We start from the raw sequence: 18,800 nt of genomic DNA, 5'->3' as shown, positions 1-18,800 counted from the left end.
TTTAATAAATATTGATCTAAAGGTTTTCGTGTAATTATTAATAAGGCGAGGTTCGCGTTCTTTATTATTTTCTTCGCTTTTCTACAACAATATCTCTCAACATAGACGTTAAACGGAAAGAAACGCTCGAGTTCATAGCAAACAATAATGAAAATAAGCAGTCTATATACAAATGAGTTTGTGTAAAATCCTTTCCTCCCTACCATCTCATTTTCTTATTAACAATTATTTCTCTAACGCATGCAAACTCTGCTAAGATGCATTCACATTCTCTTACTCATAAACGGAGAATGATTACTTTTTACAGTGTATTTAGCACTCGCTACTAACCGGACTGTATTAAAACTATCGGCAACTCGTTACTCATTTATTTAATTAATTTGCATACGTGTTATTTGTGTTATTAAAAGTTTAGGCTTTTATTATGTTTTTCACTACGTCTAACACAATATAAAACAAAAAAAAATTAAATTCTTAAATTATAAGGCATTAGAAAATAACATTGCAAAAAGTGTAGATTTGCTTTCAAATAGATGAGAAGAATTTTATACTCTACGATTAAGAGAATTAATAACAAAAAAATCTCCGCCATATATGCGAAATTGATAAAGACCTATGAAAAATGCAATAATATTTTACTTAAATATATCTTAGTAAAAAAAAAAGAAAAAAAAAAGCATAATTCACAAATATTCTACGTAAGCACTGAATTAGCAACCAACTCTACAATTTACCTATATACGTAAATAATGGGTAAGTGCCTATGTGTTTATTGTTTGTTTACCCACTAACATAATGCGATCTATGGCTCCAAGTAATAGGCTTTACAAATTCTGCGCATATATTTGGTAACTCAAACAAACTACATGTACTTGCTGAACTGGAGTGTATGACTTAAACAATCTACGAACTTCTATATCTGTCATAAATAGAAAATTTTCCGGCTTGGTTCATGTCTGTTTTCTAGACTTCTGCTTGTTAAGCCATTTAAAATGTAATGTAACAAAAATTTGTAGGTTGTGTGCTGAAGCATGATACTTTAATAAATATGGAATAAATCAAAATTGCACTTCGCTATTTGATTGCATAAAGAAACGAAGATTCATGAATACAAGATATATTAGAGCATACTTTTGTGCAATTTATTTGTAATTGCGAATAAAACCCATATCAATATATTTTGTATTCTTTAATAGGAATCTTGGAATCGATTTGAACTTGATTCTAAAATTTCGGCAATTTTTTCATTTCAGTAGAGTTAAGACTAAGTTCAATCCTCAGTTTGCTGCACGAAGTAAATTTGCAAAAGAAAAGTTAAACTTGACCAGTTGAACCGGTTTCTTTTCAAAATTTAACTTGATAAAGGCAAGCATGTTTATTCGAACAAATTTTTAAGATAGCAAACCGTTGGATCAGCGAACAGAAAACATATGAAGAAGTAAGCGTGCATAAATATAACATTTGAACAATGTAATCTATTCTTTATGGTAGGAGTGTAATAGATGCTAAAGACAATTCCTTTTAGTAAGACATACAAATAGAGCTCCATCTTAGGTGAAGAAAAAATCAAATTTATATAACTTTTATTGAATTTTGCCTGATTACAATTTAATTTAATATTAATATAATGTTTATATTATGGGAGTTTTAAAATATTCCAATATGCAAAACATGCTTCGATTGACAAAACAAAGAACGTTTTTAAGTATGTATCACAACTGATAAAAACACGTACATGTCGTAATCAATTAAAGAAGAAAAAAAAACGAACACCGCGATCCTATATACACACATATTTTGGAACACACCTGAACATTCCAGTACCAGCTTGCCACAATTTGGAATATTGTAATGGCCACTACATTTTCATCTAATTATAATTATCACGAGCGATCGCAGGATCCACATCAAGAGGTTCTACTTGAAACGAATTTCGAAGATGGTGGAGTATCAACTCGAGCGTATAACAGCAATATAGATAATGTTGCTCGTAATCACCGCTCTAGTGCTTATCAATCAACTCACATTCTGGATCGGTATAATAAACGCGGTGCTGAAGGTATGGTTGAATAGAATTCTACGTTTTATCATATAAAAATTGTGTGCTTTCATAAAGAGAGAATCATTTCTCATAAACTTGTTTAAGTCTAATTTATTTTGTTGTAATTCATGCAGAATTCACATTTGTCTATCCATTCACTTACATAAGTATGTATATCCATAAATATCTATTAACTTTTTATGATTTAAATGCGTGAACTATCCTCGACTCATAAGTTTTTTCTCAGTTATTCAAATTACTTGCTCATGGAAGCATAACTAAATGGTGATAACATGTAGCGACTTCTAAACGCTTACGGACAGTAAGTAGTCTGCAGAGAAAGGTCAGTTTCTTGCGATTCCTAAAAAAAGATTTTATCGTAATGCTTTAGCTCGGGGAAGAAAGTGAATAGATTAAGCAACAAATATAATTCTTTTTAAAGCAAGAAGTACAAAAATCCTTATATATAATATATAATAGAAATTACCTAACTTTATTTCTACACGGATAAGTTCTATAAAAGGTAACTTAAAAAAAACCATTTAGACAAAAACATTTAAAAATTGAAAATTAGTCGCGTATAGTTTGTTGAGCAGAGCATTGTAGATGAATTGCCAAAGTGAATAGAATTGTTTTCGGGGAACATGTTAAGTCAAAATAATTCATTAAGAGAGTTAGGTGAGTAACTTTGATTAATACCATGTTGTCATTTGGTCGTTACTCACTGTTCTATTATTGTTTGTTTGTGTATGAAATTATTTTAGAGGGAAGTAACTTTGATTAATTTTACAAAAATAATTCGACATTGCTTTCAATCCTGAGAGTTGCCATGAATTGCAGCTCCTCTGAGGCAAATTAAATAAAATAGATAATCAATGCCCTTGATTTTTTACCAATTTAATCCGTGCAAATGCTTTCACTTATTTAAGAACCGCTCCACGTCAAAAAATGTATGCCAAGTTGCAAATAATATAATGGTATTAAGAAGCAGATTGATGATCTTTTTGTTTCGATTGCTTTTAGGAGATTTTTGTCGATCATGCATGGCGCGTATACCGTACGCTACGGTTATTGCGACGCTAATGTGTTTACTGGGCGTGGGCATATTTTGTGGCACCATGTATCGAGGAGCCTCTTTAACAGTTATTATGATGGATCAAGTATTCCATTTGCGTTTGATATGGTAAACACATATATATATATATATATACAAATGTCTAAGTAATAAAATCGCAAAAAAATTTGAAGTAGTTGCAATAAGCCTATTTTCTTTCCACAGGATAGAAGCAGTACAAATGATATTTGTAATTATTGCGGCCGGTATGGCAGCATTGGGTTTTATGATTTTATTCATTGGTTTTCTAGCAACTGGAGCAACACGTTACAAAGTTTATCGAGCATGGCGTTCGCGAGTCGGCGGCCGTATATCATGCGCAGTAGTATGTAACAAATGAAGTTCGTAAAAGGAAAGTTTTTTCATTTTTGTATATGTTACAGCTTATGGGTTTAACTTACGTGCTAAACTTTCTCTGGACATGTATATTATGCTTTTTAGTGGTGTGCACTTTTGTTTATACCATGTTTTGGAGTATGTGCTCGAGCGTTGAACGTTCTTTAAGTTGTATAGATTTGACTCAATTTCGTACGTATACAGCAAATAGAGAAAGAGTTTTTGAAAGCAATTCTTTTTTTCTTTTGTTAGATTTCATTTTCCCAGCGAACATTAAGCAGGAGGATTTAAAAATCTGTGAAAAATATGAAATCAAAGCATTTTGTAAAGACGGTGTTGAAAACGCCGAGGTCATGTTTATATTAGCGACTTTAGCAGTGTTGCTGGTGATTCTTAGCTTGGTCCATTACCTAATGTGCTTATCTGCAAATTATGCTCATATACGCGATCATGAGAAATTTCAAGAACTTCAGGAAATACAGAACTTAAACGAGCTTGAATTTACAGCTGCTTCTAAGGATCGTTTCTAGGACATATTTCAAAGGATTCATTTTGAGCTTAAAGAAAAATAAATCAACCTTTATTTCTAATGGGAATAAATATCAATGCTGCTTTTAGTTGTTTATACTAACCTTGTACTTAAGTTTATATACGAAGTATTATTACTACTTTTTACCGCCCCTTGTTTTAATATTGAATGCATTGATAGCTTTTAGGCTACTATTATTTACATATATATTCACAGATATATTTTATATATATTTATAAATTTAAATACGGACATGCATGCTACGCTCAAAATGACTCCTTTTAATTTTATATCAAACAAAAAGAAAACAAAAGGAAAGTTATTCTTTATTTACTTTTTGTTGTGTGACTGAAATTCACTAAATGTAAATAAAGGATCGCTTCTATCGTCTTCAATATTAATTAAGACAAAGCATAAGACTTTGGTATGTAATTTAAGTTTCTTTTCAAATTCTTATTTCGAATATTGGGATTTTAGGTCTTAGGAGGAAATGGATTTGAAAAAAGAATCAAATTATTATCAAGAACCTGGCATGAGGAAAAAGCTTCTGCTAAAAATCATCGTTATTCATTATGCGCAATGCAAGACATAAATTGTAATTCTAGCGAGTAGAGTACGCGGAAACGCCTCTACGTATTTTCATCATCGTGAACATTAGAATCCATTTAGAAACGTTTATTTTTTAAAATCATAACAATTTCAAATCTCTTTCTAGGTGAACAAATTTGGTCTCTCGCTTAAAAAAAGAAAAATAACTGAATGTAATCATAGGTATGAGTCTTAGCAAAAAAATTGACATTGAAAATAATCGTTGTTTCCTTATTAAACGCGCATTTCAAGTTCGAAAATAACCCTAACTGGCCCAAAGATGCAATCAAAATTATCTAAAATCTCTACATAACTAAGACTCACATTTAAATATTAGGTGCTTGCAAAAATTTCGATCATTTTTCCACTTGAAAAAGGCATTTATTGCGAAAAATCGGTACAATGTATATTAACCAAAATATTTGTCATCATTTTCTACAAGATTTTACCGTATATGATGATATCGTGTCGAAAGAACTTATATTGGTTTGGCAGTAATTCGCCCACCTACCGGTTGTCGCACTTCTTCAACATCGCGAACCCACCTGCCAGCCAAGCCATGCTGCACCGATCTGAAGTGCTAATTAGAAGGTACCATACCTAATGAGTACACTGGGTGTGGCAGAATTTCCCATTGGAGCTACAACAGTGTATCGTGGACAACTTTTCTAATAAGTGCCTAAAAAATGGCATTTTCAATCAATTCATATCGTCACTTCTAAACTGCTGAAACCAAAACTGACAACTGGGATATGATAGAGCAGTATCGTCATAAGTCTGTAGACGTGTTTGATGAACTTCGGCAGCAGATTTCGTGAAGTAAACAAGAAAAGTAATGAATTTGGAAGAAGAATTTTGAGCGCTCCTTGATTAGAGTCGGCGCATGCTGAATAAATAAATAATATTAAATGGAAAAGTATTATTTTGTGTAGAGGAAAGTCAAAACCATCGAACTCAAGCGTTAGGTATCCTGTTATTTCCCATTTCTTTGTCATTTTTAGCTGTAGAAAACTCTGATCATAATTTTTGCAAGCAGATAATATTTTCTTGTTTTAAATGCCGTTAAAAATACGATTATAAGTATCGTACATTACATTGTATTAATAGATTTTCGCTTTGTCTTACAATTCATACAATATATATTGCATAACATACATATATACATATACGATATATATATATATATACACTTTTTTTTAAATTTATGTGAATATATATATATATATATATATATATATATAACATAATTCTTATGTATTTATTCTTAATCGTACCAAATCAATAATGTTTTCATTTAAATTAGTGACGGGTGTTAAAAAAGTAGTCCAAGTTATTTCCTTATACTTCTCAAGCAATGGATTTCGTTTTTAAGTATGATTAAAAACTGTGGCTAATCTATAGCAATTCATATTTTCTAATCGGGAAATTTTGCTTAACACTATCGATGGAAACATAAACTAAGAATGTCCTAAAGTTATCTGACAATTTAAACAAATATATCTTGCCTGTCCTTATGTAATAATTAAACATAATGTTTGGTCGTCTTAGAAAGAAATAAAAAAAACATCTGACAAATGAATGCCCTAGCTTTGGATCCAAACGGAATGTTGTTGCACCATCCAAAAAACTCAATCAGTGCGAAATTGAGATTTCAATATTTACTCAAGCTTTCTTAAAGTTTTAGTTATGGAGCGTACGTTTGGCGTTTCATTACCGACTGATAGGCGCACAATTAACAAAAAATATTCAAGATGTTTGACAACCCAGTAAAGGGGTCAAGCTTACTTTGTTCGATGTATGAGGAATTTTGTATGTCGCTAAAGCAATCACAATCAATTAGTCAATTTGATTACCTTAACGCTGTTTTCAACATTTTCGGCAATGACATCAATTCAAAAGGATCATTGTAACATTTAAAAATCCATATATTTTTATACTGCCAACGCAATTAAAACGAGACGTCTAAAATAAGTACAATTTTTTCGAAAGCAGAGATTTGTATATACTAGCGAATCAAAACCCTATTACTTTTAATATATTAGAGCTCTTACAAATTTTTAAAAATCTACATTATATTAATTCTGTAATTTTTAAAAACAAATCCCTTTTCTAACAAATTATTTACATTATACACTTACGTACATACATATTTTTGTATGAAAAGAAGCTACCCTTTAACTCATGTCTAACATTATACACATGTACAATTTTTTTTGAAATATAAATAAAAGGTATGTAGTTTATATATAAAAAATTATTTAAGTTATTTCTTTACTTCGTTCTTCCATGCACTTACGTAAGTATTTTTGATCACGATTAAAACCCGCTTAAACATTTTTAAAAGGGATGTATTATTACAGGGGTACATAAGTTTCTCAAAAAAAAAGCCTCAAAAAATAAGAACTTCTTGCTGAAGAACTTTTCACTGCCGAATGAAAACGATGCATATATCAGCAATTGCTGAGAGCTTGTTTATCACAAACAGGATAGTAGCGTTGAATCATCAGGAACGTGTTAGATATTTAATTCATGACAATTCCGCCTGTAATGTCCTCTATATGTTCCGTGGTCAGTAGGACTTTCGCATGCAACAAAAATTGATTTCGATATCGAAAATGAATTTATTGGGAATATAAATAGCCACACTACATTTCTGCTGAAAAATATATAGATCAGGTAAGATTGGAGCTTACTATAGCTGATGCATACTAGTTTAATTTTACTTGCGTCCGTCAAAAAGATGGGCGAATAGGTGATCTAAAAAAATTTCAGAAAGAAAAAATTAATAAAACTTTCAATATTTTAAAAAACGTTTTTTTCCCATATCAGTTACCGCTATATTCTTTCGGCATATCTTATCCAACAAGACAATTGGACAATCTAAGCAATTTCTGCATGCAGAGAGAGTGAAAGACAGAGACAGAGAGAGATTTTAAAAATAACAAAAATTTGCAAATGTAGTGCTAGTCAACCCACTAATCAAATTTTTTTTAGTTTCGAATTTCCTTATCAGCAGACTTATGAATTTTCTTTATAAACTGCTAGAAGTTTTACACACATCTATTCTTAACAGTGTTCTGCTGTTTTTATCATAGTGCAGTATCAAACTTGCAAAGATGGCTATGATCCGCTTATAAACCGTAAAAATGTTAATGTCCTCCTAAATAACCTCACAGATAGTCAGTGCTCACATAACGTTAGCAAACCTTTGTTCAACTTTACTGACATTTTGACTGCGTCCCCTTAAAAATTACAAGTTATTGGAAACATGACAATTTAATTTCATTTACAGTTTTTGATAGTTTTTTCACAGACTTTTGATGAATTTTGCTAGATTTGTGTATCGAACACGAAACAGAATATTTTTCAATAGCTACAATACCATTGCAACCTCCTAAATTCATTCGAAATTTGAAATCTTAGTGTTAGTTATTTATTTCTGCACGATCACCATTTAATTTCTTATTCGTTATGCACAATAGTACTAAATATATTTGTGAGTAATTTTAAATTTGTATTGCAGTGTATTACGCGATCTTAGTTCGAGAGTATATATCGCAGCATGCATACCATATGTACAATTTATAAATCTTCTTGCAATTCTTGCAATTTGCAAAAATAAAATTCTCGTCAGATTTGTTGTTTTTATAATTTTTATTATTAATATAATTATAATTTCTAATTGTTTTTAATATATTATGGTTTTGTAAACAACGTTATTATTATTTATTATGTGTGCATATTTAGTCATTCAAGTTTATAACTGTTGGAAAACCTTGGTTGCAACACAGGCTTGTAATAGTAATGACCGTTTTCAGCCTTTACACACATGTGGATTGCCCTCAATTTTTCCTATAACTGTTTTGAAATGTGAACAGGATTTTAATTGCTCTCATATAAAAATGTGTACTTCTGACCCTTGATGTATATTAGGCAGCACTTTCTTTTCAATTATGAGTTATATAATTAACTACATTGATAAATATAAACACAAAATTGGACTCATTTAGATGCTGACGTTGAGCAATGTGTGAGGTGTGGATAGGATTCGGAGAGGTGGGTGTGGGGTTGGTGGATATATTAATAGATAGATGAGGTATGTGGGTACAAGACAGGAATTGTCTAATAATCATCTAAATCGAAATCTTCGTTGTCCAATTCATCCAGCTGCATACTCTGAAAATCCACTTTGTAACGCAATATCCCTATCGAAAAATGAGAAAGAAATAATAAAATGAAATGAAATAAAACAACTTAAAATATCTTATGAAGAAAATAAAAAAAAATGCTTAAAAGAGAAAAATGATAATTATAAAAGAATTGGAAGAATTAATGAAGAAACACAATTAAAAAATTTTTATCGTTAATGGAATAATTGTGCAATGAAACATAATTCAATTTATTCACAATGCTTCTTACAATTTTGTCCAAGCGTTCACTATCTACGCTCAAGATTAAGTAATGCTGCTAATTATGTGGCGTATAATACAAAGTTTATGAACTTTGAAGAAAATAGTAATTTGGAATAGCGTGTATTTATGTATGTATATGTGTGTGTAAGAATGCGTGTACGTAAATCACTGGTTTTAATTTCTTCCTACAATCTTAACAGTGAATCCCTAATCAAACATATTATGAACGGTATGACTGTATAATAAATTTGAACTTTTTTCTCATAATAGACACATTTAATAATCATCAAGATCGACATCTTCCAGCGGTTCGTCGGCTTGCAATGATTGAAAATCTACTTTATAGCGTAAAATACCTAGCGTTGATACATAAGGTAGCATATATTTTCGTAGAGTGATATAATATGGAATCGTAAAAGCCCAAAATAAGTTTAACATATGGCAGCGTATTAATAACGAAAAGAAGAAAAGGAAAAATATTCATTTAGCTTCACTAAATAATTAGTTAGCAATTCGTGAAAAGGAACTACGTTCAAATTTTTTTTTCTCTTAATTTATTATTTTTTTGCTTTTTAACTCACCACCAATACCACCAAATCCTCTTACAAATTGACTGCCCTCCTGAGACTTATCTGTAATAATTTCGAGTGTAGCGCCAAATGATTTATAGTTATTCGCCAACCATTCTAATAATGGCTGCGATTCTATAAGTTCCATTTCGACTCCAGTCTATAACAATGCAAGAATATAAGTAAATTTTTTTTTATTTTTGACTTAATATCACTTTACTTCTTTATCTGTAAAGTGGGTTTTGTCTTTTTCTTGCTCGGGCGTCAGATGTAATACTGTGGTTGATGTTGAGTTGGCATGGTTCTTTAAAACATAACGTTGAATGTCCAAGTTCTCCCAACAAATCAGTGTTTCTACGGAGCCCAATTCCAAAGCACGCAAGGTGTCTTCCACTCCGAAGCAATATTTTCCAGTATCCTTTAAACAAATGTGAAATGTAACAATAGCTGATTCACTTTAAGGCAAATCGTCAATACCCTCCGCCCACCTCAACCATATATAGTTACTAAAACGCTTTGTTAATTCTAATCATCTACAAGTCAGTCAATCGACACAATTTTCACCCTGATTTTTGAAACAAAAAGAAACAGTAATTTCTTACGATGACATTTGATCTGTGGAATCGATACAATCGGTTGTACGATACATCTCAATTTTTCTGACTTGAACAAAGACGGATATAATTTTACCAATTGATCTCTGATATGTACCTTTTGGTGTTATACACGGTTGATAGATCCTAATTCTTCAGAGGTGGGCATAACAACTAAATTTGGATTAACGACTACTCTATTGCTAACCTGAGATATTTCATCAAAGTAGCGTCCAATTAGTTTTTTTTCTTGGATAAATTTTACATTTTGCAGTGATTCAGCTGCCAGCTCGATTGCTTGATTAAAGCCATTTTCTCCACCATAAGAAACATCCACAAGTTTAATTACTTTAGATTGTAATCTCTAAGCAGAAATTAATTAGCTTGTAAAATGTGTTTAGAATTGGACAAAAATTTTGTCCCAACTTACTGGGTCAAACATATCTGACTGACTTAGTTCAGTTTTGAAGTCCGCACTGCCTGCGAGTATTAGCCCCGCGATGTTAGGTTTGTCATTTGTAATAAACAGTTGCGTTGCCACCTCCGCAACTTTACGCACGTAGTTATGACGTTTCTCCATACGCAAGCGGGCAAAACGCAGAGCTGATTGACCACCACGACCATGTTTTTTAGGTAGGTCGACTGTGAATTTATGCAACACCTCTCGTGTGTTGCCCTGTAATGTACCGAACAGGGCGCCATTACCATCCATAACGATAAAACCAAACTTATTATCATCAGCCAGCAGTGCAGTGAGAGCTTCGGTATGAAATTTATTGTCACACAAGTACAACGATGTATTTATAGGCTTAAAAGGCTCAAAGTCAATGTTAACCTTTTTCTCTTTACCTTCTTCGGTTACAATTGTACCACAGTAAATAACCAAACCATTGGGAGGCACTGTAAAAGGGTAATCGCAAATTTTCATTTTTTTTCTTTGATAGAGGCATTCAATTGCAAACTGACTACCTTTGGTGTACAATTTCAGTCTATGTTGTACAGACGTAATAGCTCCGAGCACAGATAAACGATTTACGCGCGACTTAATGTTGGATGCCGTTCCAAATTCGTCGGCCAACATCTTGCTGACTCGAGATATTTGATCCTTTGGAGGTATTATTAAGGAAATCATGCTGGTTCCATTACTAAAAAAGAATTATATGAATTAGTTTGAATTTATTTGATGTTGCAAAAAAATATTTTTCGCTAATAGTTTTAAAAGGTTCGCAAATTATTTATAAACAAAGACATTCTTCGACGGATTATTCGACTATCGTCGTTTTTGCAATTGTTTTCGTAAAAACATCTCCAATAATTTCTTAGTACAACGATACTATTATTTTCTAAAAAAATTTCAGAGCAAATGTGCTTAATTGATACTAGTGTAGATAACAACTTACCCCCGAGCCATTTCAAGACTCTTAATGAGTTTTTTTATTTTCCAAATTTCAACATTACGATCTGCAGACGTTTCTTCCCCAGACATGGTTGCTCCTTTAAGTTCTTCGAAATATTGAAATCTGTCTTTCTTAACGCTTTACCTCCGCTTTGCGTTTTTGATGTACTTCTTTCTATCTGACCAATCACGCTCCCTTGTTTTTCGACTATTGCCTTTGATCGATGTTTTTTGTGACCCTATAAAGAGATACAATTGAACCCAAAGGCTGTGTTAACTGAGGTTAATTTGTACCTATGTAAGCGTCAACAATAGGAGGCAAAACAATCATTGTTAAAATTAGTATTTTGAATAATTTTTCTTTTTGCTCTCTGCAGAGAGCAGCTCTTTTCACCTTTTTTTTAAGAATCTTCTTTTACGGATGAAAACTTATTCTTAAAAATTAATTATAGTACACAATGGGTGCGTAAAACATATGCAAATCGAATATCAAATACCAAATTTGTATAACCCCAACGGAAGAGAAAAAATCATGTACATTACATTATTGCCAAGAACTGAAATATAATCGACTTTTAACACTACGATGACGTTTTTTCCGCCTAATCTGTAGATACATAAAACTTCACCTGGAATTTAACAAAAAATTTTTGTGGGAGAGTCAGCCCAATTATTCTAACGATCGCGTCAAATTCTTTTATTTTACACCGTTACAAAAACGTCTTTTTGTCTACGTCTATTCTTTTTTTTTTTACTTTTCACATAAGTTGGTTCGTGGCATTCACGATTACCAACAAAGCAACGTGTGATTATGAATTGAATTATATTGTTAAATAGCAGGTCACTGATGTGCTTTTATATATGCTGTATGTTTAATTTTTTACAACAATTATTGCAAACAATTTACCAATTTTTGTAATTATTATATAAACTTATATTTACAATTTTAAATAAAAATGGACAAATGCAAATAATTCGTACTCGCCTAATGTGCAACGTTGTGTGAAACTATATATTGAAAACGGAAAATATTTAACTCAGCAAGGAGAAGCAATTTTTTGACTTCTCAATACATGTGCAACGTTGATGAAAAAGAAATTTATGATTAATCAGTGGTGTTGCCGTGAGTAAAAATTTCAAAGCATATATTATTTAAATAATATTGCAGCACTTTATAGCAAACTTAAATTCGTTCTTCAGCTACGATAAATAATAACGTTAGATAATTGACTGGTTTTTTAGAAATACCGAAGTGTTAGCCTTTTCTCCAAGCTCATCTGCTCTGGAACATCGTGATATTCATATGAGAAGATTCTTTTCGCTAAATCTTAATCGACAATAAATATAATCTTGCCTGACCATAAATATTTAACATCTTCATGTATTTTAAATAGACGAACGTATTGTTTTTAATAGATTAAGACTTAATGTCTTGTATATCACGGTGGCTGATGCGATATACAAAAACGTAACGACGTAAACTTAATGTTGCAAAATTTGGCTGCAGTAGATTCATTTTAAGATAAAGTTAAGAAAACCTTACTTAAGGAAAAAAAACAAAAATCTGATGTTGGATTGATGTTAATATAAAAAATTAGGAGTAAAGAATAGAAAAAAATTACAGCTGATATAAAAAAAGTTATTTGCTATTTTGGTAAAGTAAGTTAGTTCCTCAAATTAATCCTCATTCCGCGCGTCAAAAAGATCAAAATGTTTATTATATCATGTAAAAAGGTTGAAAGATTCTTTATTACTATCAAATTTATGACATCGTAAGATGATGTGTTCAGAGAATTCGCTTGTATTTGAAATCTCACAGGTAGCACTTGACAGGATTCATCGTTTAGGTGTTGAAAGATGAGTTTTCGGACCACCCGCGTTGCTCCTTTAGTAGTGTATTATGGGAGAAATTGCACCATCACTTTTGCGCTTGTTGCGCATAAGAATCGGTTTTTCCATTTAAAAAGAATCGAAAGTGACCTGGTCCTTAGGCTAGATAAAGACAAAAAGTGAACTTTTCTTGACAAACAACATAGAAAAGAAAATTCTTTTCGCTTATAGAAACTGTTTTTTATATACCAAATACATTCCTATGAGAAACACAAATTTTTATAAAAACTATAGGAATTTATCCACAACTACTACGTAGCAGTAAATTGAAAAGAATGGCGACAGGAGTATAGTTACAGCAATTTGGCAACTTTTTTCAACAGTACATTACACACTTCGAAAAAAATGGCGAACTTGTCACGTACGTTTGCATAAAATTCCACAAATTTGTGGTTTTTTTAGCGATAATTTATTTTATCCTGAACAAAACTCTAGAGATCAATACATTTGTTGCTTTACCTGCAAGAGTAAGGGTAACACTTCGCATTTACAGTATTGGCCCGCCTAAGGTTTAGAGTGAATTTATGCATTTCTTTGTCCATCTGACACTTTTACGTCTTAAACTTTCCACAAAGTGCTACTTCGTTTCTACGAAATTTAGTCAGAAAAACAAATCCTTAAAGTCTTAAATCACTAGCATCTAAGGCCATCGGCTTTATTGTAAACTCTACCGTAGTTAAGACTTGAACATATGACTATTGAGTTGTTGGCCTAGATCCGTTGCCTAATAGGCCCCCCAGGCAGATAGATTAGTTATAAGATGCGTGTATGATTACGTATTGTTCGTTTAACTAAAATAGATGTGGCTCTGTTAAGGAACTAGTTTTCTTTCGCCATATTTAAATCTTTACAATATCAGCTTCAGAATTTATAATACTGCTGAAAAGTAATTTAAAAATGCCCATTGGCAAGAGATAGTAGAGGTGTTTATATATTTGTTCGAATTAAAAGTAGGTGACAGGCAGCATCAGAGTCTTCTTATTTCTCATAGTTTCACTTGTTATGGCTACAAACATAGAAGCTAATGTATTCATTATCATTAATTTTATAATATATGAATTTATTATTATTACTATTTAATAGCATTTTAATGAATTGAAATAAAGAAAATGTAGTATTGCCTTCGTTTAAAATTACATATCAGAAAACTTAAAAAAAAAAAACGCTAATTGCATTCGTTTTGGCGGAATAAACCGTAGACGCTTTAATAAACATGAATAATGGAATCGTTTTGGCGATACTTCTTGATGCGTTAAAATCGCAATAATGAACACAATGTTGTCAAGGCAAGTGCACGATTTTTGTTTTTACGATCAAAACGTCTTTTCTTTAGTTCTGAAGTATAAGTATAAAAAAAACAAATAAGTTAACAGATGGCTCGATAAAGTCATTAGTCTCTCAAAAGACTCATCTCCGGGCTTATATGATATTCGTAACAATAATCTCAAGATGTTGAACATCGAAAACAGATTAATCTTACTAAAAGAATTTAACAATATTCTAATTACCGGCTATATACCTTCTTCGAAGTATCACTTCCCAATCTTCGCTTTAAAAAAAAAGTGTAGCTCGCTAATTAATCTTATTTCCTACAGATGTATTGTCTTCCCACCCTCAGAAAAATTTTCGAGAAAGTTTAGAATGATATATCGAATCTAAATGTATCCTCAGCAATTTTCAATTTGGTTTTAAACTTTACAGATCTGCCCAAAACAACATTGACACTTTGTGGTCAGCAATCAACTCAGCATTTGCCAAGAACCATATTCTCATTGCTTGCTTTCTAGACATAACTTTAGCGTTTGATTCTGTTAATATTAACATTTTAAATTATATTCTTTCTTTAAATCTCCCTACCAAATTCTCTAATTTACTATATAACCCCTTTCTCTCTTCTCAGGTATTTGTATTGAGTTCTTTTTGTTTTAATTGATAATTTAACAAAATTTTCAGTATGTTTCCTGAGAACATCTCAATTTTGGACTATGCTGACGATCTTGCAATTTTTAGTTCCATCTCTGATCCAGATTTGTGTAGGCGTACTTTGAAATCTGCCCTCGACACTATCTTCTCTCGTTTCGAGTCACTTCAACTCACACTTTCACTTAATAACATCAAACACTTGGCAATCAGTTCCTTCAGTTAAAACCCTCCCTTATATATTAGAACTCAGTTCTTTATTTTATAGCCTCAAATCTGATACATTTTGTTTTCATTTTTTATGGGTGACCAGTCACATGGGCATTTTTGGCATCACCACTACGGATAAAATTACATCTTCCAGACTATTTCATTTTAAAGATCATGACGTGATTTCTGCAGATTTGAGGGCAATCGATAAAAGAGATCCTGTTTTTTCTTGGCAGCAACGATGGAATAATTCATCTTATGGTCGTCACTTATACTCTCTATTTCCACAAATAAATAAAGCCCCTAGGTTTATCAATTGCGGACTCAGGCGTGACATTATTAGCCTTCTTAACAGGCTGATGTTTAATCACACGAGATGTAATGATCATCTGTTAAAAATTAACTTGGTGAATAGCCATTTATGTACATGTGGGGCATTACAATCTTTCCTTTTTTTAAATCATGTCATCAAAACATATATGCGTTTACAATCAAATTATGAACCTACACTCTTTTATACTTTTTCGCTATCGCATTTATCAATTCTTGCATATGACACTTTATATTCTTGTACTACCTTACCTCTTACGCAACGGAATTTACTCGCTGCGGTTAGGTTCTACTTGGCGGACGAGTAATATGCATATTTTAACAAGAATTTAAAAAAAAAACGTAGCGGACGTGTAACACGCAAAATTAAAAAAACTTTAATCAAATAAATATGAAAATAAATAAATTATAATATTATATATCAAATCTAAACCCCAACTTTACTAAAGCTCAAACAAAGAATTCGTTGCTCACATTAGGCCTTCTTTACACATCTCAGCAAATTTTTTGTTGTTGATTTGCTGAATAGAAGAAGAAGAAGAAGAAAAAGGTTACAATTTCGGTGGTGAAAAGAATTATTTATCAAAAGTCAAATAAACAACAGGGTACATAAATTCAATTATTTAGAATAGTAATTTGATAACTAAATAAGTTTAAGGCCTTTCTCCAAACGTCTACAGCAAACAAAAAAAATAAATGTATAAATAGTTTTAAAATTACTTTTGCTATGAATCTAGAGTTACTTGGTAAATGTAAAATTTGTCACAGGCCAGAAAAAAATAAGCAGTTATTCATTATAGAATCATTTGGTCAAAATTATCCGGAGGAATTCGATGGTACTCTTGACTGTATATCCTTTGCAGTTACGTGCGCATTTAATAAGCATGGCACTTTATTGGCGGTTGGATGTAATGACGGTCGAATCGTTGTTTGGGACTTTCTGACGAGAGGTATAGCCAAGATTATATCGGCCCATGTACACCCAGTTTGTAGCTTAAGTTGGACACGTAATGGGCACAAGTTATTATCAGCTTCTACGGATAATAACGTTTGCATTTGGGACGTATTATCTGGCGATTGTGAACATAAGTATCGGTTTCCATCTCCCATCCTTAAAGTTCAATTCGATCCTCGAAACGACAAACGATTTCTTGTATGTCCGATGCGATATGCTGCTGTTCTTGTACACATTGGCGATACTCATAAATGTCTTCCTCTCGATTCAGATGTGAGTATATATAGATTAAAAACAAACATGAAAGCTTACCTCATATATATCGAATCGGTCAGTTGGTCTGTTTGCTCTTTATGGCATACTTATTCATTAATTTTTAATGAAATGGTGTATCGTTCCTTATCGTCGAAGAAAATTCTCATTGAATATATAAGTTACATCAAATAGCGAAGAGTGCTAAATTGAAGTCTGCTGTGACTAACTTGACCCCTTGCAAGCATTCAGTGACATGTCAAATTGGCAATGATATTAAGCTCTGATGGGCTTGGTGGTTGAGATATTCTCAATCAAAGTATATTAAAAAGTCAGGAGTAACGAACTAGAATTTTATATGTTAACCCTGCTTTTAGGGGGACTTAAATATTGTAGCTTCATTTGATCGACGAGGGAAAAATATATATACTGGTAATGCTAAAGGAAAAATTCTGGTTCTTGACGTAGACACTTTAGATATTGTGGCTAGTTTTCGGATTATTGTTGGAACTTCTAGTGCCACTGCAGTGAAAAGCATTGAATTTGCCCGCCGTGGAGAGTATGTATTTGCGATATAACGATTATTTCTATTTGATATTATTTATATATCAAAACCTTAAAGTGGATTTTTGGTTAACACATCTGACCGTGTGATAAGAGTATATGATTCTAAGGAAGTTCTGGCACTTGGCAAAGATGGCGAACCCGAACCCATACAAAAACTACAGGATTTGGTTAACAAGTAAGTGCCGAACTGTACATAAAAATATTTATGAAATATGTGTATTTTTATAGAACAACATGGAAAAAATGTTGTTTTTCTGGCGACGGAGAATATATTTGCGCTGGAAGTGCTCGACAACATGCTTTATACATTTGGGAGAAATCCATTGGAAACTTAGTAAAAATTCTTCATGGCACAAAAGGTGAATTATTACTTGATGTTGTATGGCATCCCGTACGACCTATTATTGCCAGCATTAGTTCAGGCTTGGTGTCGATTTGGGCTCAAAACCAAGTTGAAAACTGGTCAGCATTTGCACCTGACTTTAAAGAATTAGATGAGAATGTTGAATATGAAGAACGAGAATCAGAATTCGACATTACTGATGAAGACAAATCATTAGATCTGAATGCAGATGCTAAGCAAGACGAAGAGATAGAAGTAGATGTCTTAAAAATTGAACCAGTTGCGGCATTTTGCTCATCTGACGAGGAAGGTGAAGATGAAAATGCTTTACAATTTTTGCCAATGGCACCAGAAGTTGAAGACCCCGAGGATGGATGGGCAGTTCAGGACGGCTTAGAAGGTACTGCAACAAAAGACAACGAATCGGCCGGTATCTCCCAGGACTACACTGATACAGTTCCCAACAAAAAACGAAAACTTAATAGTTATGATATAAATCTACCAGATGCTCCAACGGATGGTAAGTGATAGATTTGAAACGTTAAGGAATTTCGTACTTTTTATTTTAAATAACTTTTAAGAAATTCATCCACTTGTGTCCAGCAAAACCAATAAGGACAAACAAGCTGCGAGCGGAAAAAAGACTGCTGGACGACCCAAAAAGTAGTGTTGTTTTACTTTCTATTTATTTTAATTTTAACAATAGTTTTTTTATACCCACCACTGTAAGATGGGGGTATACTCATTCTGTTTTT

The 18,800-nt window shown here is 32.2% G+C and overlaps 3 protein-coding genes across 12 annotated transcripts; 2 read left to right on the top strand and 1 right to left on the bottom strand.

Annotated features, from left to right (window-relative positions):
* Positions 1 to 310: 310 nt before the first annotated feature.
* Positions 311 to 5,810, top strand: LOC119637758 (neuronal membrane glycoprotein M6-a). 9 transcript variants are annotated; one of them, XM_038034003.1, is made up of 7 exons: positions 311 to 753; positions 816 to 994; positions 1,257 to 2,059; positions 3,065 to 3,224; positions 3,321 to 3,480; positions 3,539 to 3,683; positions 3,744 to 5,810. In XM_038034003.1, exons 3-7 carry the CDS (start codon positions 1,852 to 1,854, stop codon positions 4,019 to 4,021), a joined length of 951 nt encoding a protein of 316 aa, XP_037889931.1. In that variant the 5' UTR covers positions 311 to 753; positions 816 to 994; positions 1,257 to 1,851; the 3' UTR covers positions 4,022 to 5,810. The 9 variants fall into 9 exon arrangements, with proteins under 9 accessions (XP_037889931.1, XP_037889932.1, XP_037889936.1 ...); XM_038034004.1 differs by having other exon boundaries at positions 1,254 to 2,059; XM_038034008.1 differs by having other exon boundaries at positions 816 to 1,438; positions 1,492 to 2,059.
* Positions 5,811 to 8,366: 2,556 nt separating this feature from the next.
* Positions 8,367 to 11,817, bottom strand: LOC119637947 (eukaryotic peptide chain release factor subunit 1). 2 transcript variants are annotated; one of them, XM_038034418.1, is made up of 7 exons: positions 11,583 to 11,817; positions 11,152 to 11,327; positions 10,613 to 11,082; positions 10,391 to 10,546; positions 9,810 to 10,007; positions 9,602 to 9,749; positions 8,367 to 8,813 (listed from the first exon to the last, which is right to left on the bottom strand). In XM_038034418.1, exons 1-7 carry the CDS (start codon positions 11,666 to 11,668, stop codon positions 8,731 to 8,733), a joined length of 1,317 nt encoding a protein of 438 aa, XP_037890346.1. In that variant the 5' UTR covers positions 11,669 to 11,817; the 3' UTR covers positions 8,367 to 8,730. The 2 variants fall into 2 exon arrangements, with proteins under 2 accessions (XP_037890346.1, XP_037890347.1); XM_038034419.1 differs by lacking the exon at positions 8,367 to 8,813 and adding an exon at positions 8,900 to 9,376.
* Positions 11,818 to 16,544: 4,727 nt separating this feature from the next.
* On the top strand, positions 16,545 to 18,795 carry LOC119637784 (retinoblastoma-binding protein 5 homolog). The gene is made up of 6 exons (XM_038034073.1): positions 16,545 to 16,674; positions 16,729 to 17,156; positions 17,513 to 17,694; positions 17,758 to 17,877; positions 17,931 to 18,565; positions 18,627 to 18,795. The coding sequence occupies exons 1-6, from the start codon at positions 16,656 to 16,658 to the stop codon at positions 18,710 to 18,712; spliced, it is 1,470 nt and encodes a 489-aa protein (XP_037890001.1). The 5' UTR covers positions 16,545 to 16,655; the 3' UTR covers positions 18,713 to 18,795.
* Positions 18,796 to 18,800: the final 5 nt, after the last annotated feature.

This window comes from Glossina fuscipes, unplaced genomic scaffold (genome assembly GCF_014805625.2).
Source record: "Glossina fuscipes isolate IAEA_lab_2018 unplaced genomic scaffold, Yale_Gfus_2 61, whole genome shotgun sequence".
Classification (NCBI taxonomy): domain Eukaryota; kingdom Metazoa; phylum Arthropoda; class Insecta; order Diptera; family Glossinidae; genus Glossina; species Glossina fuscipes.
The sequence above is the reverse complement of the archived record's forward strand: the minus strand, read 5'-3'. Positions and strand labels throughout refer to the sequence as shown.

Bases quoted from the DNA above. Each gene is read 5' to 3' on its own strand.
- LOC119637758 (XM_038034009.1), top strand. From the start codon at position 1,852: ATGGCCACTACATTTTCATCTAATTATAATTATCACGAGCGATCGCAG. The intron at 2,060-3,064 runs GTATGGTTGAAT...GATTGCTTTTAG, and splicing joins TAATAAACGCGGTGCTGAAG to GAGATTTTTGTCGATCATGC. The intron at 3,684-3,743 runs GTACGTATACAG...TTCTTTTGTTAG, and splicing joins TATAGATTTGACTCAATTTC to ATTTCATTTTCCCAGCGAAC.
- LOC119637947 (XM_038034418.1), bottom strand. From the start codon at position 11,668: ATGTCTGGGGAAGAAACGTCTGCAGATCGTAATGTTGAAATTTGGAAA. The intron at 10,547-10,612 runs GTAAGTTGGGAC...ATTTCTGCTTAG, and splicing joins AGTCAGATATGTTTGACCCA to AGATTACAATCTAAAGTAAT. The intron at 8,814-9,601 runs GTGAGTTAAAAA...ATTTTTCGATAG, and splicing joins AGGATTTGGTGGTATTGGTG to GGATATTGCGTTACAAAGTG.
- LOC119637784 (XM_038034073.1), top strand. The intron at 17,878-17,930 runs GTAAGTGCCGAA...GTATTTTTATAG, and splicing joins CTACAGGATTTGGTTAACAA to AACAACATGGAAAAAATGTT. The intron at 18,566-18,626 runs GTAAGTGATAGA...ATAACTTTTAAG, and splicing joins ACCAGATGCTCCAACGGATG to AAATTCATCCACTTGTGTCC.